This window comes from Grammomys surdaster, unplaced genomic scaffold (assembly GCF_004785775.1).
Source record: "Grammomys surdaster isolate TR1022 unplaced genomic scaffold, NIH_TR_1.0 958, whole genome shotgun sequence".
Lineage (NCBI taxonomy): Eukaryota > Metazoa > Chordata > Mammalia > Rodentia > Muridae > Grammomys > Grammomys surdaster.
In genome coordinates, this window is record NW_021605377.1 from 4,358,898 (window position 1) to 4,384,339 (window position 25,442).

Here is a 25,442-nt window from a genome sequence, read left to right on the forward strand (position 1 = left end):
GAGAGAGAGAGAGAGAGAGAGAGAGAGAGAGAGAGAGAGAAAAGATTGCTCTGATAAGAAAATTGGGAAGGCAAACATAAGTATTCATATCTTATCTAGATACAGTTAATGAATGGAGTTAATAATAACTCCATGTTAATGATAAGCAGATTGGAAAATGTCCAAAAATGACTCGGATAAATGAAGCCACTATGCATGGTCCCTGTTCTCATCCGACCAGTTCCTTTAAGAGTGGGCCTGGAGTCTTGACTGAAGTCTCTAGGGTACTCTGCAGACAGTCAGCACCACAACATGTTCAATGGAGACAACCAAGTAGATAAGGGAAATTTTGCCTTTGGGTTGAAGTATCAAATATTCTGTGAGATAGGTGAGAACCCCCAGGACTTCAGAGGGCTCGGCCAGCAGTATGGATGGTCCTCTGCCCTCCATGGTTCACTCTAATGTCCGAATTGCTCTGACTCGTTTGCCTCCTTCCGTTCCAGACATCCACGCTGTCCGCCCTCACCGCGGGCAAATTGAAGTTGCTTTTCGATTCCGGTCCCTCCTGGACTCAGATCACCACCCATCAGAAATTGCAGGTCTGGACAAGTTTGTTTGAGTGGGCTCCTTGGTGCTGTGTGCCCTTGAGAGATGGGTAATGTGTTGCCTGTTTTCTTCCCCCTGCCCCTCCTTGCACAGAAAGCCACAGGTTCTGTGATCGTGTTCAGGATGCGTACACCTTACGCTGCTGTCCACAGGTAAAATCAAGAAACAAGGAGACCAACAAAGGCTCTTTCTCAATAACTCATAGGGAAAAAAAGCCAGCTCATGTCATGACCAAATGCAATCTAAATCATCCTACTGCTACTGTTAAAATTAGTATGTTTTATACTTCCATTTCTCCAGTTATTGTCAGCTTCTTACTGGGTAGGCTAAGCCTCCTGGATCTTGACTTCTTGTATTTGATGGACTACAACAGTTAAGTGGCTCTTCCAGGAGGGAAAGATTACACTCAGTCAGCCTAAGATGTTTATGGGAAAGTTCCATTCTGTCTTTCAGAATTCAAGTGTCCGTGAGGAATACCTTATCTGTGTTTTATGATCGAGTAGAAACAGTCATATATGAATCCCTGAGACAATTTAAGTAAGAAATGGGTGCAGCTTTTTTTTTTTTTGCATGATCTGACTGATGAGAGATAACAGCCATCTCAAGAAATGATTTGTCAGTCAAGTTCTGGTAGAGAGAATAGAAGGGTGTTTTTCCCTAAGGTAAATTTTGTATGACTCAGTAAGTCCTACTTAAGTACCTTATTAAAACAATAGTTCAAAACATCTATGGGAAAGAATTGCCAAATGAGCCATGAGAATAAATCCTGGCTTAAGAGCCCCTGCTACTCTAAGAGCCATCCCTGGCTCCATCATCATGACCTTCATCCCCTTGATAGCCCGTCTGTGTGATCCCTGGGACTCACATCCGAGAGATTGCTACCGTATCTTATTTACTTCCTGTGAACGGTAAGGTAGCTTTCATGGTCTGCTTTCCAAATCTGTTTCTGTTTCAACCAGAAACCTAACTTGCCCACATGCTATCCCTAGTGAGATTCTTTGTGGCTAGAGCTGGCCTGTTTTTCCCTATATCACAATGTTTAGCATATTACTCCAATATATATTTTTTGTATTTATTTTAATGTATTTATTCTAGTTTGTTTCACTGAGAACTTTTATCAGTTGTCTTCATGTCCTAAGCCAGTTAGACTTTTTATGATCATAACTGCAAAGCCTGAAGACAGTCTCTTAACAAGAATATTAGCATTTTTATCGGGTATTAATCATATGTCTTATTTTGATTGTGTGTTTAGGTCCACGGTGTGGTGAACGATACAATAGCCTTTGTGAAGGACATCATTACTACAGAACTGAACAGTGCCACAGACAATCCTGTATCTTTTCAATGTTCTACACATTTGCAGTGTTCTCTGGGTGGTTGAGATAGGCTCTGTTTACGCAATCCTTCTTAAGGTGTCCGTGTTGAGTTATTCTGTTCTGTAGTTAGATGAGTTAGTCCCTGAGGCTGAGCACTTAGGTGACTTCTTCTAGGTCAGAGTTGGACCTGTGACCCTCTTCTTAGATTCTGAGCCTAACATGCTGTGCTTTCAACACCGGCCCATAAAAGATGAAAGCACCACTTTCAGCATCTGCCGACATGGTTTCATGAAGCTACTGGCTGAGAACCCACTGCTGAGGCTGTTATGTGGTTAGAATCTCATAGGCTGGCCTTTACTTCTGAAGCCTGGTTCTGGTGATGTGGGATGCCTTAAGCAGAAAATGCAAATGCTAACACATCAAAATGTTTCTGATGAGGTTAAGGCTTCTGGTTCCTTTCTGATGAGGGCTTGACTCGGGCCGCAGTGTATGTTTCTGTGCACACAGTAAGAACACTTTCATTCTCTGTAGAGGGAGGGGGGCTCTTCACGAGATCACTTTCCCTCCAGAGAGTCTGGGTTTTTTCTTTGAAGTTGAGGTGATTAGTCAGGGTACAGTCTCCACAGAGGCATTGCTGCCTTTGAAAATAGGCAGCCCTCTTAGGAGCCCTTTCTCCCCATTCTACAGCTGCCCTCCTTCTGAACACTGGAGAAATGGCTGACGGGTGATCTGAAGGCTGGTTACTTAACAGCTGTGTCGGGCTTCTCGCCCGAGGTTTGAGTGTGCTTATCCTGTAAGCCTATATCAGGATTTCATTTTCTGTTCTCTAAAAGTCCATAATAATCCTTGGGATTAAGAATGCCCCATATATCCCAACACCACTGCACTCCCCAGGAAGAACACTGGTTTTCGTGCATGCTGTGTAGTCTCAGCTCATGGGTTTGTTCTTGAAAGGACGAGTTTGTTCTTTAATGGCACGGTTAGGCACAGTTAAAGTGTAAGTCAAAGGCTAAGACGGAAAGCATTAACAGAAACTTCCTGGATGGGGATGACAGTTTTCTATTTAATTTTTTCCCCAGACATAATTTCAGCCCCAAGTCCTCTACTTTCTTAATTAAAAAACCTATTGATTTGCAGGTAGGTGAGAGTGAGTACCTCTAGTACTGATGCTGCCGGAGGAAACAGGTTCTCAGTATTCCACTACACTCAGTGTTAGGGAAGTTGGAAGTTGCTGAAATCTAACAACCAACAGACTTGGGACATGTTCAGTTTCTAAATTAGAGCAGAAAGCAGTCAATGCAGGGATTAGGAGGACAGAGAGAAGACTGCGTGTCAGGGATTGAGTGCAGGGCACTCTTCCCATAGCAAAATCTTTCTTTGCATGCTCAACTTTCTTTGATACTTGAGGATAACCTACATGCTTCCTGTATATGTTATCTCCTCCCTAGTTTACCTAATGCAATGTAAATACTACATTAGTAGTTGTTATGTTATTTAGGGGCTAATAACATAAAAAAGTCAGCACACACTATAGACACAATGTTTTGTCTGAATATTGTCATTCAGAGGTTGGCTGATACCAGAGATGTAATCTCTGGTGATGAATGACTAAATGCATTGTTGATAGATAAAGCTGAGAGAGAGAGACAGAGACAGAGACAGAGACAGAGACAGAGACAGAGACAGAGACAGAGACAGAGAGAAAGTATTAGCTTTTAGAACCAGGAAAAAGGAACTGTTACTGTCTTTGCCCTGGTGCTTGTTGGCTCAAGCAATGTGGGTGATAGATTGGAACTATCTTCTTTGGGGACAATCACACACTGAGTTCAAAGTTCCCTCCAGCTGGAGTGGGTCAGTAGGACCTGTTGGCTACCATCTGTTGTTGAAGGCTGGGGCAGGGACTCAAAAGGCAGGGTGGGAAAACATCCCCAGCATTGGTTATTTTAGACATTTTGATAGATACTCATCAACCAAGTCTTTTATTTAACAGCTTCTATAGAGCATTGATTTATATCTCCATGGAGGAAATAGGATTTGATTTTAAACAAGTGGTTCATGTTCATAGTTTTAACTTTTGACTCTAAGTGTTAAGTTGGCAGATTATAAAAGTTATAAGGGTTGACATCTCTGATTTCAAGAGAAAACATTTTGTGCCCCATCTTTTTGGTCCCAATGATATGGACACATTTTACCTTCAATGTGTATGTGTGTGTGTGTTTCTTTATGGCAGTGGTTCTCATCCTTCCTTGTGATGTGACCCTTTAATACAGTTCCTCATGTTTTGGTGACTCGCAATCATAAAATTATTGTTGTTGCTACTTCATAATTGTGATGTCGCTACTGTTACAAGTTGTAATGTAAATATCCGTGTTTTCCAGTGGTCTTTGGGGGGTTGTGACCCACAGGTTGAGAACCACTGCTTTATATCAATGCCTGCTTATGGGAAGTTTTGTCCTTCCCCCTATAGCTGTACAATGACAGTCACCTCAATACTAAAAATAAGCAGATGGGGACAGGAACTACCTCTGAAGTGGCCAACGATGTTACATTTGAGCCTTAACCTGTTTTGAAAGATGGTCTTTGCCAGTCGAGGGGAAACAATTTCGGGAGGAAACTTCCATGGTGAATACCCAGCCAAAGTAAGCTTTCTAAACATGCTCCTAACCCTGAAAGTGCATTCCAGTGTAGGCCGGCTAAACTGAGGTGTTCTTCTAGGCCCTGGACTATTTGGCCATTGGCGTCCATGAACTTGCGGCAATTAGTGAAAGAAGAATCGAAAGGCTGTGTAATCCTTCCCTCAGCGAGCTGCCTGCTTTCCTGGTGGCTGAAGGGGGTCTCAATTCTGGATTCATGATAGCTCACTGCACTGCAGCAGCCTTGGGTAAGGACGCTACCCTTAGTCAGAACACAAGCCTGCCCAATTTTCCCAAAAGTATCAGCTTTTGCTTTGGAAGAAGCCCTGCCTGGTGTTTCTCCACTTTGATGTGTAGCCTGTCTTTCATGCCTAATGTAGCAAGCAGGTTGACTCTTAACATTTTTTAGAGAAAAGAAAACTGGAACAATGTAATGCTGGAAGATAACAGTGGGACAGTCAGGCATAGATGGACAATTCCCCCAGACAGAGGAATCTAGCATTGCATTTGACCTTCACTGATGTAGCTTTTCTTCCAAAACGGGGAAAGAGGGGTGGAGACGGAACCGATATAGTTGATGGCAAACTGAATGATTAATTTTGGAGACATTCTACTAGATCCACTAGAAGATTAAGATGTTCTTGAAACATATAAAAATACTTCCAAGAAGCAATAGGCCTCATGAACACTGAACTTCAGTGGAGCTGATTTCTGATTGGAGATTTCAGGGGGCTTCATCGGAGGGATGTCCACCACAAAGTTAGTGCCTATGGCCTTGCTTACTTCTCCTCATTCCTTCGTAACAACAGTACGAGGCGGAGAGGCACTGTTAATCTCCACTGGCCAGTTGAATGAATAGTCAAAGACCCAAGAGGCTAGGTGGCTTTCCCAACATTGCACAGTAGTTGGATGTAGGGCAGATCTCAGACACAGGCATGTCGATACCCAATTTTGTGCATTCACTCTAATGAACTCTTTTTTTTTTTTCATTCACCACCACTACCATTATCATCGCCATCATCATTTAAGAACTTTATTAGCAGGTACTTTCAGTTTGTTGACTTAAAAGAAAATCAAGTAGTAAACTCGTTACAAATTTAAAAAATCTGAACCAGATATGAAACAATGTATTAAAGAAAAAGTCTTTAATGGTGTCTTGAGAAAAAAACGAGGCATTGAAACAAAACAAAAATTAACTAAGCAACAACAACAGCAACCAAGCCTATATTTGTCATTACCAAAAGGAGATGCCTTTAGTTAAAAGTAATAGAAAAAAAAAAACCCAACCAACCAAAAACAACAAAACAAAACAAACAAAAAAAACCACCCCAAAAACCCAGCATGCTTCGTAGACAATGCAGATAGTTCTTACCACATTTGGTCAACTGGTAAAACAAACAAACAAACAAACAAACAAACAAACAACCAGGTCCTTAAGGTCTTCAGCCCTCATTTTCATACTTCCTGTTGTTGGACACACTTATCATGTTCATTTCTCCTCTTGTTGATGACTAAACTGACTGATGGGGTATCATCACTGATTATATAATCACTGATAAGCTGGCCTTCATTCCAGCCCGCCCTGCTTTGCATTAATGATGAATCCTCTGCTGGTGGACCAGCCTGCTTGTATCTCTTTGCCATCCTGTGGTTTAAGAGTCTCTGGGTATTCGGGTTGGAATTGAAGTTGCAACATTTTGAGGTGGCTGCTGATCTTGAATCTCATCTCTGTGAGTCTTCTTATCCTCATCGATGCTGTCCCCTCTAGGCTGTCTCTAGGGAGTTGGGCTGCCACAGAATCATGGCCTGTTACCTCAAATACAGTCTCCCTGTCTTCCTCTCCTTTGCTCCCTTTGTTTGCCTCCCCCCTCTGACCTACCTTGCTGTCTCAGACTTCAGCTGCCAGCATGCTCTATCTAGCCTTCCTTCACAGGAGGGTTAGAATAGGGTAGACCAGCAGGTAGAAAGGGCAAACCTCTGTCTAGAATAGACTGGGTATTCTTAGGCCCTCAGTCTCTCCCCAACTCTCATTACTCTGGTGGTCCTGCTGGTAACTTGTTGGAGGACCTCTACTACACGAAGAGGGTCTACAATGGTTGTAATGTGTGTTACTTGGGCTTGGGCTCAAACTCCACCGGGGCCTGTAGCATTTCCTGCCTCTGCACATCTTTCTTGATGTCTTTCCTCTTGATGAAAACCATATCCGTTTCTTACAATGAATCACTTTACTGTTCTGAAAACTGTCCATCCCAGGCAGGTGCTGTGCATCTAAGGCTGCCTAAGGTCCCAGCCTAAATCCTGTTGGTTGCCATGATGGTGGCTGGGGCACACTGCCGCAGTTGTAGCTCCTCCCAGGTGTGATGGTCACTAGGCTGCTAGGGCTAGTGAGGCTACTCAGGGCTCTCTGGGGTCCACTCTCTGCTCCTGCTACTGACCGATATCAAGAATCTTGAGTTCATCCTAAAATAGAGTGGGCAGATTCAACAAACAAAACTGTAGGGTGTCCAGTTCTATTTGAACTTCTTAGGACCTACTTGTGCTAAAAACAAAACAAAACAAAACAAAACAAAACAAAACAAAACAAAACCACCACCACCAACAACAACAACAAAATCCCTACCAAACACTGTGGGTTTTATTCAACAATTCCATTTAGCTGAGCACAGTGTGTTTTCTCTAACAATCTGACCTCAAAGGACTAGGAAACATAATGGTTAATTAAAAGCATCCAGTAGGGCTGGGTGGTGGTACACACTTCCTTTTTTCCAGCACTAGGGAGGCAGATGCAGGTGGATCCCTGTGAGTTCGAGGCCAGCCTGGTCTACAGAGCTCTAGGACAGAGAAATCCTGTCTCTAAAACCGGATCTGCCATTTGTAACTGTGTGTTGGCAAGCCTTCTCATCCTGTTACTTCCGCAGCTCCCGGCTGCACATAGCACACAAGGGCATCGGTCCCTAATAGGGTTGTCTTGTGGGGTAAATGAACTAACCATACATATAAAGTCTTGGCGCTCTGGCAGCAACATGAGGACTAAGTAAACTGTAATTTCTATCTTTAATAATATTATCTCTTTGGGAGACAGGCTCTCACTGTGTAGCCCTAGCTGGTGGAGAACTCAGAGGTAGACTAAGCTGACCTGGAACTTGTAGAGATTCCCCTGCCTCTGACTTTCTAGTGTTGGACTGCATGCAACACCATACCCAGCAATAATACATTCTCAAGCCCTTCCTTAATTGAGTTTCTCACTAACACTCAATACAATCAACCAAGAAAGAACCAACAAGTTCACCTTCCTCTCTGTCCCACTATCCTCTGTTTGCTCCCTCCACCTTCTCTCTCTCTCTTTTTTTTTTTTTTTTTTTTTTGGTTTTTCAAGACAGGGTTTCTCTGTATAGCCCTGGCTGTCCTGGAACTCACTCTGTAGACCAGGCTAGCCTCAAACTCAGAAATCCGCCTGCCTCTGCCTCCCAAGTGCTGGGATTAAAGGCATGTGCCACCACCGCCCGGCCCTCCACTGTCTCTAAACTATATCCCTAACACAGAGACTTCTCACCTTACGGTGGAGCAACAGTAGTTGATCTACAGGAAATGATGGCCCTTGGGAAGACTGGTTTGGATGACTTCAGCCTCGTAAACTACCCATCAATGATGGCGTTCTTATTGAAAATGTTCTTCCCTTATCTATCTAGTCCTTTATCTTTTTGGAACTCGTAAGTTTGTATTTTCTATAAAGGTTCTGGTCAGTACAACCCTTCAGGTATGGTCTCCCTCCAGATACAATCTTTAGTGGCCGAACCTGAGAGATCTTGTACAAACCAAGACAAGCTGATCCCCCTAGTTTAAAGCTGGATCCTGGCAGGGTGGGATGCCTTCACCAGTGGTTCTCAACCTTCCTAATGCTGTGACCCTTTAATACAGTTTCTCATGTGATGGTAAGCCCCCCAACCATAAAATTATTTTCATTGCTACTTCAGGACTGTAATTTTGCTAGTGTTATGAAGCGTCATGCAAATCTGGGCTGTCGTAGGCGACCCTTTTGAAATGGTTGAGAACTGCAGCTGCCTTAGATCATAGAAAAGAAGAGGAGCCATTTTCTAGGTCAGCAGAAAAGGAGAAAAGACTTCAAGTTTGACCTTTCCTAACATCTAGAACTGGGGCCAAGGAATCTGGGAATTTCAGTCTTCTTCCCTGAGGTGTAGAGCCTCAGGTCAACACTATAGCATCACGTGGGAGTTTATTAAAGCAGTGGGAACTCAGAGCCCATTCCAAACTCAGTATCTGCACTGTAGCAAAATTATGGGAACTCAGGCTTGAGACATCCCAGTAAGGATGCTCCTCACTTCCCAGATATCTCTGGTTATCAGCAAGCTATTGTTCATACCAAGAACATCTACTTACATGGTGTTGGAGACAACCTCCTCAGCTACTCAGTACTGCCCAAGAGCTACAGGCTCAACCTTGGTTCTCAATGCTGTCCCTAAATTCTAATCTGGCTCTTCCCTCAAAGTAAGCAAACCATCTTGAGTAACTGGTCTTATCACTCAAACTCCACCCCACCCTTCCCCCACCCGTCTTCCCAGAATGCTAAATGCATCTAGTATTTTTGTCACGGTTTTATAATATTAGCATTTCCCACATTTTCATGTTCAACTTATTTCAGAACTCACCAGGATTTTAAGATCCCACTTTGGGAGAATATTGAGCCCTGTGTTTTTCCCCTGTGGCTCCGCACCAGCTAGTGCTTGGATTATGGTCATGAACCCCTGGAGAGGACTTTCCATGCTGTGGAGACTTTTGGGGGAACCCTGTGCTATTTTGACAGGGTTTCTCTTTGGGGATGCTAAGTTACTGGCACTTGTCTCTTGCAGTGTCTGAGAGCAAGGCTCTGTGCCACCCTTCATCTGTGGACTCACTCTCTACCAGTGCAGCCACGGAGGACCACGTCTCCATGGGAGGATGGGCAGCCAGGAAAGCCCTCAGGGTCGTCGAGCATGTGGAACAAGGTAAAGCCAGCAGTGGGAGGTGGGCCTCATTCACAAACTAGTTTTCTGGGTCTTTCACAAAAATTGAATCACTACCTGCAGAACCAGTATTCTCTGAAGACTCATTTGGAATGCAGGTCCTCTGGCCCCTCCCATAAATGCTAGGGAGGAGGGGCGAGAATTGAGTCACGAACCCCCTCACAAGCCTTACTTTGATTCAAAAGCTCAAAATTTTGCCTCCTCCCCACCCCAAATTACTTCCAAGCAAATCTCCATGGTGTCCATACATAGTTCGTCACTTCACTGTCAGTGGTTTTGGGATGACTCTGTGACTAAGAGCATTTAACACCCTTGTAGAGAAGTTAAGTCCAGTTGCTAGAATCCATGTCGGGTAACTGCCTGTAACTCTAACTCCAGAAGCATCTACCAACCCTGGCCTCCCCGGTCCCGGCACTCACGCATGTTCATGTGCACACACACACACGCACACACTATCAAAAGTAAATAATAATAAAAACAGATATTTTCTTGAGATTATAATTCCCTTTCCCCTTCCAAACCCTCTTATACCCCTCATTTCTCTTTCAAGTTTAGGCCCCCTTCCTTTGTATTGTCATTGCCTGCACATATGTCTATGCACATGTATATATATGTGTGTGCGTGTGTGTGTGTGTATGTATTCCTAAGTATAACCCTCCAGGTCTGTAATAATGTCAGTTGTATCTATGTTTTCAGGCTGTTGCACAGCCAGTTGGTGGGCTCTTCCCTGGGGAAGGCTTATTTGTCCAGTTCTCAGCATCCTTAGTTGCCCGTAGTTTTCCGTGTGGGCTTTCCCCGATCTGTGTTAACACATGTATCTGCGTCATCCTCATGCTATGGATGCTTTCCTCTCGGCTAGGATACCATATCACATCCAACAGAATTAAACAGCTGGGGCCAGGCATCAGCACCAAATATAAATTCGAAAGCTCCCAGCTGCAGCACCCCAGCCTTCCCAGTGGAATGCTGGGATTGTTCCACTGGGGATTCCTGGCCCCTGTTTTAAATTCTGATGTCGTGATTCCAAGCCTCTCTTCATTTAGAATCACCCTTGGCTCCCCCGCTGTTTTCCTGCTGGCTTTTGACTCAACAGAAAACCAGTCAAGTTCTCCTATAAGAAGACTGGCACTCTGGGTTTTCTGGGAGCTTCTTTGTGATCCTACTTTGGCGTCTCTCCTTTGTCCTAAGCGTTTATGACATTGTCACCTCGATTTGAAAAGTGATTCAACAGATGTAATAGATGTAGATTCACCCTGCTGTCAGAGATAAATCACTGGGAGAGTTGTCCAAGGCCACCCTCTCTCTGCTTTTCCAACTGCTGTTTATCTTTGGTGACAGTGCAATAGCCCCATTAGATATAGCCTCCCTGAGTCTCTGAGCTGTTGTAGAATTGCCCAGGTCCTGTCCCATGAGGAAAGAATAGCACAGGCAAAAGATAATGTGAGTTGAGGATTTTTTTTCTATAGACAGCTATTTTCATTTATAATTCACCCCACTCCTCTAAAGCATACAGTTCAATGGTTTCAGTATATTCACTGAGTTGAGCAACAATAAATCTTAGATCATTTTCATCAATCTGCACCCTACAAACCCAGAAGTCTTCAGTTTATGACACCCCATCAGCCTATTTTCCCCTGTCTTAGGCAACCACTATTTTAGGTCCCCATGGATTTGTCTGTTGAGGGCCTTTCATGTAAGCAGAATCATGCGCTGTGTGTTCCTTTCAGGCTGGCTTCTTTTACCTAACACACTGCTTTCAGTTTTTGTTGGTGTGTTAGCCTGTGTTACCACTGGGTTTGTCCTGCTCTGCTTGTGCCGAGCAACAGTTGAGTTTACTTTATGCACTCCTAGTGGAAGGACTCGTTTGCTCGTGCATTTTTGTCTGCTAGGCAATAGTTTTTATGGGGGTGAGTGTTTTCATTTGTCTGGACTGGAATTGTTGGTTCATACAGTAGCTCCCCACCCACCTTTGTGGGGAGCTGGAGATGCCTCTCCGAAGTGGATGCACAATGCTGCATGTCTACTGGCAGAATTTAAAGACACCCATTTCTCCACATCCGGGGCAGGACTTGTTATCTGTCTTAACAGAGTGTTTATCTGAATGTCCACACATTGGGTGGATCTCCAGTGAAACTATAGCCTTGAAAAACCTTAAAGAGTTCCTCTTACCAATACTCACATCTTCTATCTGGTTCATCAAGACACCAACCCCATCTTCCAGACACATAAAATCCAGCCCATCCCCTACTTCTGATTAATCTGTGCAGTTGCCGAGTGATAAGAACAGGGTGAGCATCTGCTGATGTCATTTGGACCACACGGTGCCCCATCTGAGAACTTGCCAACTATTTTCCAGCACTCAAAACCACATTGACCCCATTCCTTAGGCCTGCAAGCCTGGCACGATCTGACATCAGCTTTTCACTGCCCTTCTTCCATGCCCTCGCTATCCCAGAACCACAAAAATGTCCTGTAATGCCAGGAAACACATTGCCTGCAGCCCGGACTCCAGGAGTTTCTATTTCCTTCCTCACTCCATCCATGTAGCTGCCCAGAGTTCTCACACATCTTCCTTGGCCTCGGCTAGGGCAGCACCTCGCTTCTTTTTTCACCTTTTTGTTTTGTTCTGTTCTGGGAGCACTCAGTGCCTCTGACACAGCTGGCCTTGTTCGTCTTTCCACAATGGCAAGAATCTTGTCCGCCTGGAGTGTCTCACTAGACAGGCCTGGTTCAGATTGATTGCTTTGATATTTGCACGGCAGTGAAGTCGGCATCATCTGTCCAGATGGTTGTCTAGCGCACTGATGTTGTTCTCTGTTTGTGAAATGGAAGGAGACTCAGTCACAAAGCAACGAGCGAGCATCGGCTCCATTACAAACATGACCATTTGATTACAAATGGTCAGCAAATACCTCCAGATTTTGGGGAATCCAGTAGTGCTGGCTCTAAGCGTGACACATGCGCCTGCTTATCACTGAGCCCACTCAGAATCCTTGCTCAAGTAAGCAGCGTGCGAGTGTGGAAAGTGTAGAAGGGCACTGCCACTTGAGGCATCGTAGGTAAGCGTGTGAGTGAGGTGAACTCATCTTCAGCCCTTATGGAAACCAACGCCTATTCAGAGAAGCAGACACTGGCCAACTTGACAACTCTTTGCAGTCATTAACAAAATGCTGAAGGGTAGAGTAACAGGGAGGAAAAGGCAGCATCTGGTCAAATCTGAAGGGACTGGAAACAGCATCCTTAAAGGAGAACACAAGATTAAGATAAGAATAATATATGGCCAACTCTCTGTGTGTGTGTGTGTATGTGTGTGTGTGTGTGTATGTGTAGTGAATTACTGTTATGAGGGAAGGGGAGGAGGTGTGCAAAAAGTAAGTTGTTTTAGGATGAGGTGTAATGAAGACATGGGACATCCATGTTGAAACCTGGCGGAAATCTGCTGAGTGATGAACGGCGTTCTGTGCATAGAGGTCACTGGAGGTGACCAGGGGTATGAGGTGCAGGAGCGTGGCCTGGATGGAACTGGGGGTGGCAGAGGACTTGTACAATAGCTTACTGGAAGAAGGTAGGAAACTGGGTCAAAGGGAACGCCACCGAGAACACAGGGCCGAAGAGCTGGGAAGGGAGGGGAGAAGTGTGAAGTCAAGATAAGTCATTTCTACAGACAGGGTCATGCATTTAGAGTAGCATTTAGCTATGGTAGGTTGAAAGCTCTCGACATGTTTTCAACGCATCTGAGTAACACACTCATTTGTAGTATAGCTAAGGAGTGCTGTAATTTATTTGTTTAGGATACCTTTACTTCTTTTTAATTCTGAGTAAAATTTGTTCTGGTTACTATTTCTCCTCTGATCATGGTTTTCTCTCCTCTGTCTCCTACCAGATCTTCCCCCACCCATTCAACAACAAACACTTTCTTTTTCTCTCTCTAGAAAACAGAAAGGCCAATAAAACAAACAACCCAGAAGAAAACAAAGCAAACAGACATAGAAGAAAAAAGGAAAAAGAAAAAGCACAGAACTCACATGCACACGCAGATAGGCACATACACAAAACCCATAAAAACGAAAAGTTAGCTTCACCAATTCTATTGCGTTTACCTTGTGTCTGGCCGTCTACTGCTGGGCACCGGCCTCCCTTAAGTGTAGTTTCCCTTAAGTGTAGGATACTCAACGAGTTTCCTTTGAAGAAAACTAATTTTTCCTTTGCAAGAAGCCAATTGGAGATAACTCCTGGGTTAGGGGTTGGGGGCTTGTGTCTACTTCCTCTCTCCATTCTGAGATCTCATCTGGCTTGAACCGGTGTAGGCTCTAGGCATACTGCCACAGTCTGTGCGACTTTGTGTATGTGTGTCCTGTTGTATCTGGAAGGCACTATTTCCTTGGTGTCTTCTACCCCCATTGGCTCTTACATTCATTTTATCTTCTCTTCTGCATAGATCTCCGAGGCCTAGGATATAGGGGAGATCCATGAAGACATCTCATTTAAGTCTGAGTGTTCAAAGATCTCTCCCACTCATGCGTTATCCAGCTGTGGGTGGAACTGTATTAATTTCCACCTATGTCAGGAGGAATCTTCTCTAATGATGCCCAAGTGAGACACTGATCTATGGGTACAGCCAAACATCATTAGGAGTCATTTTCCGGCTAGATTCTTTTATTACAGTAGTGGTATTTGGTTTTTCTCTAGGCCTGCCTAGAGTCTCAGGTTCTTAGCCACCTGAGCAGTGTCTGGCCTGGGTTTCATCTCATAGAGCAGGTCTTAAATCCAATCAGATAGTGGCTGGTTGCTCCCACAACTGTTGTGCCACTGTGCACCAGTGTATCATGCAGGCAGGCCACCATTGTAGACAGAGAGATTTGCTTCTGAGTTGGTGTTTCGCTTTCTCCTCTACCAGCATGCAGCGTCCCATGACTGCTAGTCCACTGGGGTGAGGGCTCCTGCTAGGCACCATCTCAACTCCTATGAGTTCAGTGAGGTTTATAGGTGTTGTCTGTTTGTGGAAAGCTGCCAGTAGACTTGGAAATAGCCTGAATTGTTTGGGGGATCCTATGGGACTCCTTTTGGCCAACAACTCGATTAGATGTAACCCTTCGCTTTTGGTGTAAGATGTTCAGTTGTGGCATTGTCTCCTCTGTTATTTGGTGATTCCATTTACATTTATTTCACACACGTATATATTTTAAGAATCTTCTCTTGTACTAGGTTTTCATAGGACCCCTCAAATGGCCCTTTGGGTTTGCTGACCCTTCCTGTACTTCCTCCCTCCCTTCCTCTTCTCCGTTTAATCTTCCTATTGCAGTCCTCCCAAGACTGCCTCTCAATAGCCATACGTTCTATTTCCCCTACCTTAGAACTGCCTCCTCCTCCAGTCCCTTATTCTATACGCAAGCTCTGTGGTTACACAGATAGTAGCACCGCTATTGAAGGCTTAAAAGCTGACATGCTTTGGATAATTTTAATCCATGTGAATTTTACTTAAATGAAGACATTAATCCTAAAACGAGAGGGCATTTCCATGATCCACCAGGTATTGCCAATGTGCTTGAATGACAGCTTGCTTAGTTAGGGTAGCCCTTGGGCTTGCTTTCAAAAGAACGCAGTCTAAAAAGCATCCATGTGGATGAAGATACACTGTAGCCCTGGCACAGCTGATGGATTTAAGGAGGACCTCTGGTTACAGAGTGAAATGTGTCACAAGTAGCATCTTTAGAGTTTTTCAAAGCTGTTTCATGTTTATTTTTCAAATGTGTGTTCCTTGTTGCTTTTGGTCCTTGGGGGAACACATTGCAAAGCCACTCCTCTTTGGAAGTAATACAACATGTACCATACATTCTCTACCCGCACCCAATCTTGTAACTCATTTAACTTATAATATGGCAATATAGGATAGTAACCCTAGGGAGGCATTAGTCCCATTTGGCAAATATGGCAACCAAAGCAGAGGTCAATGTACCTAAAGCTGTACAGTCTTAATGTCAGTGACGGAATCTAAAACCAGGTTCAAGTCCATTATCTTCAGTACTAAACATAAGAAACAGCCCTCAATGCAGAGGGGATAAGAGATAGTTTCTTCTGGAATGGATTCTTTGAGTGGCTAGGAACATAGATTTAGGTTACCAACCAAGTTCCATGTTTCTAACATGGTAACTGAGGATGGACTTTTTATAGTGCTAGAAAAAAAGAGTGTCCCAAATCCAGGCATTTTTCCAAGCATCAGGTGGAAGCATCAGGTAGCTGGGTTACCACAGAGCAGAGAATTCTCTGCCATAGTCCCAGATACTATTTGGTGCCATTCTTAGTTTTGGGGTCAGAGGGAGATGGTGATACACTAAGTTACTATGTCCTGGAAGGTTTCACATGATAGTCATGAGGATGATAGATCAGACACAGAGATTGATTAGCTACTAATAGCCATTGATGGGCATTAAGTGGGATTAATATCAGCCCAAGATGGTTTGGACTTTGATTTACAGCATTTCTTTTTTCTTTTTTTTCTTTCTTTTTTTTTTTTTTTTTTTTGTTTTTCGAGACAGGGTTTCTCTGTGTAGCCCTGGCTGTCCTGGAACTCACTCTGTAGACCAGGCTGGCCTCGAACTCAGAAATCCACCTGCCTCCCTCCCAAGTGCTGGGATTAAAGGCGTGCGCCACCACCACCCGGCTAATTTACAGCATTTCAATCCTTAATAATAACAACGTTCTAATCAGTTCTTTAGCTTCATTAAATCTTTAACCTAAGTATGGCTTCCCTCCATTCCCTCATCCCCTCCCTCCCGCCCCCTGACTAAGAACTTCAGTTCACAGTGGTTATCCCAGACAGTCTATTAAACTTATCTGTCTTATTGACTTTCGGTTTATGAAGCACATTAAAAATTCAGGTGAGTACAGAAAGGTCACAAGGGAGAAAGGACAAATAACCCACTGTGGACCTAGAAGAAAAGTCATATCTTTATTTATTGAAACTCGGGGTCCAAGCAGGGATCAGGGTACTCATGCAGACCTCCCTCTCTATCCGTCTGACATAAACCCGGAGACAAACCTTGGTGAGTGGGGGAACTGGCAGATTAGGGAGGCTGGTAATCTATCCTATTAAATGCTTCGATTTTCCAGCTCATCAATAAAGATACAACCAGAAAGTTAGAAAAAGAAGTTTAAAACTGACTTAGGACTGGAGACATAAGTAATGCAGTTAGTATAGTGCTTGCCTCCTAGCATGTACAGGCCCTGGGTTCGAGCCCAGCATCACGGAAACTGGTTGCAATAGCGCATGCGTATAATGCCAGCACTGGGAGATGAAGGCAGGAGGGTCATGAATTAAAGATCATCCTTGGCTACAAAATAAGTTACAGGCTAGCCTGCGGTACTTGAGATCCTGTCTTAAAATAAAAACAAAATAAAAAACTAAAAGCACAGTAGCAAGGCTATTTCATTATATCAATGCACAGAAAACCAATTGTCCATGTAGTCGGCTCCTGAGAGTTGCAACTAACTGTAGGTACCTTCAGCCCCATAAGGATGAAAGCAAGATTTCAACAAGTTATTTCTCCCTATTTGTTTTAGTGCTGGCCATTGAGCTCCTCGCGGCCTGCCAGGGCATAGAGTTTCTGCGTCCCCTGAAAACAACCACTCCGCTGGAGAAGGTGTACGACCTGGTGCGCTCCGTTGTAAGGTAAAGTCAACAGGTCTCTGGGACCTGCCCCACTTCCGAAGGGTGGGTGTCTGCAGACTCAGGATTGTGGCTGATGCCTAGATCTGCTCTCTCTGTAGGCCCTGGATAAAAGATCGCTTCATGGCTCCGGACATCGAGGCAGCACACAGGTTGCTTCTTGACCAAAAGGCAAGCTGACAACTTTACAGCGGGGGTCGGGGTGAGGGGAGGAATGGGGGGGGGCGGGGAGCTGGGTGTGAAGAGACTCTGTCTCAGCCATTCTCTCCCGGCTGTTCCTAGGAAAAGAAGCTGATTTGTCAGGTGACTAAAAGACATTTGATAGTCTCCCCAAAGACCCAGATAGGACCCAAATGCCGACAATGGAAGGATTCCAAGTGGAATAAATAGAGTGTGTAGACAGCATGAGGGCGGTGGTTCGTTAAGCTTCTTTAAGATGTCCTCTGCTATGCTAAAATAATGCTGACGTTAGCACAGCTGACACCGCTGGGGAAGAAGGCACGGTGAAGTCCAGGGTTCTACTGTGCCTCTGTACCTGCCTGCCTGCCTTCTTTATTGTTTATCTCCTTTTGTTATATTGACCATAGACTTAGGCATTTGGTACAAATGCCTAAAAGGCTAAGCCATCTTTAAAAATACACAGACACACAGACACACACATACACACACAGGCACACATACATCCTATACATATTAATCCATATGTATATATTATATACATACTTATATACATCTACTATATAAAGTGTATGGATGACATGTATTTAATACATATACCTTTTACACACACACGCACACACACACGTACATTTTTTAATGTTTTAAACCCACCCCTTTGAATCATTAGTGCCCCATTCCCTAGAATTACTTGATTTTCCTTAAAACTGTGACTTTGCTCTGGGGAAAAAACTTTCCTTGTAAGCTTCGTGTCTCTTATTTTGAAGTAAACCCCATATCCTTCAAGGGGACACTTCTCTGTCACTAGTACAAAGGCATGTGAGAGGCTAGCTTGAAAAGAATAAATGTTCTTTTTTGGATTTTTTTTTTAAGACTGTATCTCATGCTATGTAGCTCAGGCTGACTCAGAACTCCCTGAGCAGCCCAGGCTGGCTTCAAGTTCACAGCAATCTTCTTCCTTCAGTGTATTCCAGAAGCAAGGGTGTTAGGATTCAAGCAGGAGCCACTAGCTGAGAATATATTTTGTAAGGTCATAGAACGAGCAGGAGAGATTCCTTGGCTGTCAGAGGGCATTGGCGGGGGTTGGGGGGTGGAGGGGGGTGGGAAGGTGGGGAGGTGGGAAGTGGAGGACGCTCCCCAACCAAAAAACTGGAGTCTTAACAAACTAGGTTGGCAGATGAAAAGGAAAACTTGGCTATGCATGTGACTCTCTTATCATCATATGCAAACTCAGCTTCTATCCCATGGTTCTCAGCTGAAGGGTGGAACCCAATTCTGATAGGCTGGGACACAGGCCATATTTGCATGTTTGCATATTTGCATACTTGTGGCCCTAGACTTGGGGAAATTCCCTGTCCCACCTTTCAGCTTCCAAGTTTTACACTGTGGTATTTACAGTACCTTCCCTTGAGTGAGCACCTGGCATTTCGCTCTGAGCTGCCAAGGCTCTGGTGGGTTTTGTGTGTGCGCATGCCTGTGTGCCTGTGCTTGTATTTGCTTGTTTTGCTCTGGAGGAGAAAGCAGCTTAAGCACATTAAAAAGCAAAACAAAACAAACAAACAAACACCTGAGCACAGTTTTAGACTTTGTATCTTAAAACCCTTTAATGTATCCAGCAGCTAATTGACACAGATTCTGTGTCAAATGGTAGGAAAACAAACAAACAAACAAACAAACAAACAAGCAAGAAAGCTGCAGCTACGTGTTTGACCAGGTACAGAGGGTGCTTTGATTGGGGGCAAAGGTCAAGTTTCATCGTAGCATGTAGAAAACATCTTGTCCATATTTCAACTTTGTTCCTTGCTTTTGCCACTCAGGTTTGGGAGGTTGCTGCACCGTACATCGAGAAATACAGAATGGAGCACATTCCAGAATCCAGACCACTTTCTCCAACGGCATTTTCACTAGAATCTCTCAGAAAGAATTCAGCCACAATCCCAGAGTCTGACGATCTCTAACTGGCTTCCTCTGCTTCCTTGAGGATGGGCACAACAGACATGTCTGACCTGAGCACAGCACTGGTGAAGGAAGAGTCCCAGGAATGGCCTATGGTGTGGAGAACTCATCTCTTTTCAAACATACTCTAGTTAGGTCAAGGCAGCAAAGCAGTCGCTGAATCAAGAGTCCTGTTCTTGTTTTCTTGTTGCCGTGGTTTGAGGAGTACTGGGTGCTTTCTGGTCGTGGAGTTTTCTTTCTTGATGATATAAACAGGCTACTTTTAAAAGCAGCACAAGTCCTTAGGTTTATCTTTACTCTTGGTATTAGGAAAATCAACTCAGAGCATTCTTCTTTTAAAAAAACATTAGATTTTTGTGAACTTTTAAAAGAAAAAAAAATTGTCTTGGGAAATTCTCTACTCGGCTGATTGTGCTATACCATCATCTGACAAATATGCTTCAAGTCAGAATTTGTTCTTAAATCTCTCCTTCTGAGTCACAGAAAAGAGTCTTGAGCAAGAGGAGCTAGCTGGTTCAGGGGCTGCATAAACATGAGGAGCCAAACTGAGTTCAGATCTCCGGCATCATGGTAAAAAAGCCAGGTGTGGTGGTGGACATCTGAGCCCCAGCTCTGGGAGACAGAGACAAATGGCTCCTGGGGGGTCCTGGGGCCTCCTGGGGGCTCACAACTCAGCCACTCTAGCAAAATGGTGAATTCCAGATTCAGGTGTAAGCAAACAAACAAAAAAAATGATGTGGGCATTGATAGAAGACACTTTAACATCTACCTTTGGCTCTATATATGCCCACGTGAGCAAGTGCACCTGCACATACACTCTGTCTATCATCTATCATCTATCTATCTATCTATCTATCTATCTATCTATCTATCTATCATCTATCTATCATCTATCTATCTATCTATTCATCTATCTATCATCTATCTATCATCTATCTATCTATCATCTATCTATCTATCATCTATCTACCTATCTATCCATCCATCCATCTATCTATCTATCTATCTCTCTATCCATCCATCTATCAAATCATCTATCTATCCATCTATCTATCTATCTATCTATCTATCTATCAATCATCTATCATCTATCTATCTATCTATCATCTATCTATCTATCATCTATCATCTATCTATATCTATCTGTCACACAGACTATCTCTCTTTCTACCTACTATTTATCTGTCATACACACAGTATCAATCAATCTCTCTCTCTCTCTCACATACACACACACACACACTCACAAAGAGAGAGAGAGAGAGAGAGAGAGAGAGAAGTTCGAGAGAATATTGAGCAGGCCTGAAGAGTTAATAGGACACAGATAACCTATCTACAGAGGTTATCTTTGCCCTATTAACTACAGGGAGCCACCCCTATGAGAATGAAAAGGCATCAGGGATGAATATAATGATTACCCTTGTCTCACATATTTCTCAGATCACTATACATAGCTCCTAAACGCTTGGTGATGTGCTCAAGTTGAAGTCTGTAGTTCTGTCATTTCCCACAGCTTAGTACTCAGCTCACTTTTTTTGTAGCGACTTTACTAAGCAGCCTCCCATTGCACAGATGAGCCATTTGAGGGGTGGGGGTGGGGACCAACCCACTGCCTGCAATAGGTAATCATTAAAATGAGCTTTGTTGACACAGGTTAGACTGGGCCCTAGGATGTATTGCCCAATCTCTGTTTCTCCCCTCCAAGCAGATAAAGGACCTCCTGGAGAGGCTTTGTTTAATTGGTCAGAAGGGTCCCGTGACCTCTGCATCTCGAGGCTAAGATTGATGACTTTGCACCCATCACTGTAAACGTGCAAAACACTGCATGTACACAAATCCAAAAGCATGGCTAGAAACACCGCAGCTGGTTAACAACACACTTGCCAGCACCCGGAGCTGGCCACAGACTACAGGGACCCAAGATGCATGCCCCAGGAACAGGCTTAACTACAGGTTACTCTTAGTGTTTACTTTTGCTGAATGTAAACACACACATATGCACACACACACACACACACACCCTTATGTACTCTTGTACCTAATCAGACAATGACTCCACCAGAAGCCCGCTCCCACTTCTGCTTTGGAAGTGCTGGTGCCCTATCCAGCCCTGCTGTCCTTTGACAGATTCCATCCCTCAGTTTTGTACACAGCTCTGTTAGTTCAAGAGTATATGGTCATGGGGGGCAAACTGTGTCAATGGCTTGCTACATTGTGTTCTTTGATTTGAGGAGAAATTGAAGCTAGGGTCTTGTGTGTGTTGAGCACATGCTCGCTCTCTGGCACCGAGCTCCACTCCTATCTCCTGTTTGTATTTATTTTGATCAAAGTTTAACACCTCGTATTTGCTTTTCTGTTGCCCTGAGAAGACATCCCAGCAAAAGCAGGAAGGGAGGAAAGGGTTTCTTTCTGCTTACACTCCCATGGGCTGTCCACCACAGAGGTCAGTCAGGGCAACACTCTGTAGAAACATTGTTTCCTAGCTGTTGACTGGGTCACCCGCTAATTTTCATATACAGTCCAGGCCCATCTGCCTAGAGACGATGCCACCCATAGTGGGTTGGGCCTTCCCACACCAATTAGCAATCAAGATAATCTTTCGCAAACATGGCCACAGGCCAATCTGATCTGGTAAGTCCTAGAGTTGAAGTGTCCCAGTTGACTTGGGGTTGTGTGATATTGTTAAGTAACGCTAATTAAGACACACCTCTTTCTCTTTAGAGAAAGCCTTTTCCAAGTGTCTGAAAGATACAGTCAGAAAAGGTTAACAGGTCTTAGACCATGGGCTGAGCCCAGTGCTGTTCCTTGCTGTGGAGTGGTGGAGAACGAGCTGGCATATCAAGGTTTCCTTCTCCAGGGTGCTTGCTTGGGCTTCTTAGGGCAGCAGGAGAAGGTGAGTCCTCAGGCAAGCACAAGGTCCTCCAAAACTTCTGTTGGTACATTTGCTGACTCCCTGGTGACCAACACAAGCCACTCAGCGAGCCGGAGACTGAGACCTGTCGCCATTATCAAATAATCTATCCAATTTATAAAACCCAATAAACACTTAAAAAGAGATACTTTCCATATTATATTATATGTGTGTTTACTTTTGGGTCTGGTCATTATAATATTTTTATTAGATGTTATGGGAGTGTAAATGGTGGTTCTCAATCTGTGGGTCAGGATCCCTTTCCCACAAGGATTGCCTAAGACCATTGAAAAACACACATTCACAAGTCTAAATAGTAGCAACATTACAGTAATGAAGTAGCAACAACAATAATTTTATGGTGGGGGGGTCACCACAACATGAGGAACTGGATTAAAGAATTTGCATGGTGTTAGGAAGGTTGATTTGCTGTCATAAACAACTGATCAAAAAAACAAGCAACGAAAATAAGCAATTGGTCATTTTGCCCTTTTTGATTACCGTTGTTAAAGCTACCGTTGTATTAGACGTGAACATTGAAAACAAACAAAAGCAGAGGGTGTTCACTGGGCTTAGAGGTAAACATGCTTAGTATAGACGTTAGCATAGATGGCTCTGTCCTTTCTGCTGCTGCTTAGTTCAAGAAAGGTCTGGGATGGAACAGGGCTAAATGACGCGAAGGAATGTATCTACAACTTCCGAGAAAGCATTTTATCTCCGGAGAGCTTGGGAAGTCATCTTTCTCTTCTGCTTGACCTGAGTGAGGACATACAGATCTGGGGCTGTTGACTGACAGCCAGACCCAGGGCATAGCTGGATGGCAGAGCAGAGGCAGGAGGGGATCTGGATCATTACGAGGCAGAGTTGTTGATACCAAAGAGGACTTGTCCTGCATCCGAATTTCTAATGGTGAGCTGAAAAAGCTGCTTTGCCCTTCCTCTTTCTTTCCATCCATCCCTCTCTTCTTCCCTCCATCCCTCCTTCCCTCCCTCTATCCTTCCCTCCCTCCATCCTTCCCTCCCTGCTTTCCTCCCTCCCTCCCTTGGGACTGAATTTCAGATCTCATACATTCAGGCAAATGCTCTACCACTGAGCTATATATGCCCAGTCGTCTTTTTAGTTTTTCATTTTGAGATGTGTACCTAGGGAGGGATGAGCTAGGGCACTGGTTTGGTACAGACCAGCATTAAGGCATGTGAGAGTCAGGCAATTACATCCTTTGATAACACCATGTACAACAGGAGAAGCTGGGGTAGGAAATAAAACCACAAGGAAGGGAACTCTTCATTCCTTATAGACTTAATCAAGGAGAGGTCTTGGAGGCCTGAGGGGTGTGGCCGGATTGGCCTTTGCTGGTGGGAGTCAGAGAAGGAAGAAAAAGAAGAAATTCAAGGACACTTCAGTGTCAGAAAGATATTCATGTCAGGAAATCACTCCTGTGGTTTCCTATGTGGCAATTTCTTTTTAAAAAAATGTTATTTGACATGAGACTGGAGCAACGAATGGCTCAGCAGTTAAGACTTGCTGGATGAATTTCTAAACAAGAGGTAACCAAGATCAACCTGAGTCTTTGCCCTTGACAACTTACAGCCCAGGCAGGGAGCCTGGTTAGAAAACAAATGATTGCCATGTGTAAAAATACCATGGGGTAGTAATGTGAAGAACCAATCAGAAAGCAGGTCATGGAGAGCATAATTCATGCTAACTGCACAGCTGGGGGAAGCTGGGCTTTGAGTTGAGGTGGGGGGAGGGGAGGGATCTCTGAGTTCCTGAGAGTGTCTAAGTAAGACCAGACTGGCACAGGGTAGTTTCTACCACATGGGTTCTTAGATCACCCCTGCCCATGGTGGCTTCTATAGAACCAATTGAAAAACATATAGCTTCATATTTTAGACTCTAACATTTAGAGTAATTTCCCATCAGTAAAAAAAAGAGTCCTTGTTAAGATGTCTAACATGGCAAAGTCTTCTCCATCTTGTCTCAGCTGAAGCCATTGTTAGTTTCTATCTCCATCCCTAAAAAGTGCCACGGGAAAGCACCCCAACCCTGTTCTAGAGACTTAGGGTTGAAATGCTCAGCTAACTGCATGGTCTTGGCTTCTGTATAACTGCTTGCTTGCTTCTCCCTGCCACTGCCAACCAGGATGTAGTTCTTTTATGTTGTCTCTTAAAAACCTCCCCTTAATATACTGGTAATACACTGGAGGCAGCTCTGTGAGACGTGTTTCTCACTAGGCAGAGGTTTGCTGGCTGAATACAGATGTTCAGTCCAGACTTTGGCCATGTAGAGTGGTCTCTGGGTTTTTAACCCCATAACAGAGGCTGACATTGCCTCACCATTCAACTGCTTCTTCTTAGACCAAGAGTTGAACATTCAGTTTCTGATAAAAACTAATCTAAATATGAAATTAGCGTGTTTATCAGTTTATCAATTGCCTGGCATTGCCTTTACTTTCTAATTTCCATTTTGACTAAATAGGATCATAAATTCTCCAAAGGCAATGCCCAGGTTAGAATTAGAGCTTCAGACAGAAAGGGTGCTACCTCTGCATTTTCTAGACAGATTTAAAAAAAATCACGGTGATGAGAGCTTCATGTGTGTCTTTTTTTTTTCCCTGAACATATTAGCTTGCCCATCCTGGTACCTGGCCTGCACATTCTCATCTCAGAAAGATGACACTGTCTCCCAAAGGGCAAAACTTCTTGACAAGCAACTTCTTGGCAGCCAAAGAGATGAAACTGAGTTGAACTAAGATGGCCTATAGGCCTGTGTTCCTTTTCCCTCTCCTTTCTGATTTTTTTTTTTTTTATCTTATTTGTCTGTTTGATACAGGGTCTCAACAAGTAGCCCAAGCCACCAGCCTGGGACTCTTTCTACCTCCACCTCCCCAGTGCTAGAATTTCAGGTGTCTCTCACCGTCCTGGTTTACATGTGCTAGAGGGTTGTCTTTGAAAGGGACTAAGGCATTTGGCAGTGGTGGCGCACACCTTTGATTTCAGCACTTAGGAGGCAGAGGCAGGTGGATCTCTATGAGTTCGAGGCTGGCTTTGTCTACAGAGCAAGTTTCAGGAAAAAAAAATCCTATCTGAAAAAGCCAAAACCAAACAAATGAGAGAGAGAGAGAGAGAGAGAGAGAGAGAGAGAGAGAGAGAGAGAGAGAGAGAGAGAAGAGACAAA

The 25,442-nt window shown here is 44.0% G+C and overlaps 1 protein-coding gene across 1 annotated transcript in view; it reads left to right on the forward strand.

Moving 5' to 3' along the window:
• The window catches only part of Hal (histidine ammonia-lyase), a 28,835-nt gene extending 9,088 nt beyond the window's left edge, over positions 1 to 19,747 (forward strand). The window contains exons 12-20 of the mRNA XM_028783044.1: positions 483 to 578; positions 679 to 737; positions 1,838 to 1,918; positions 4,475 to 4,540; positions 4,617 to 4,782; positions 9,403 to 9,537; positions 17,116 to 17,224; positions 17,323 to 17,392; positions 19,216 to 19,747. Coding sequence (XP_028638877.1) covers positions 483 to 578; positions 679 to 737; positions 1,838 to 1,918; positions 4,475 to 4,540; positions 4,617 to 4,782; positions 9,403 to 9,537; positions 17,116 to 17,224; positions 17,323 to 17,392; positions 19,216 to 19,356 — 923 coding nt within the window. The 3' untranslated portion in view covers positions 19,357 to 19,747. The remainder of the gene's footprint in view (positions 1 to 482; positions 579 to 678; positions 738 to 1,837; positions 1,919 to 4,474; positions 4,541 to 4,616; positions 4,783 to 9,402; positions 9,538 to 17,115; positions 17,225 to 17,322; positions 17,393 to 19,215) is intronic.
• Positions 19,748 to 25,442: the final 5,695 nt, after the last annotated feature.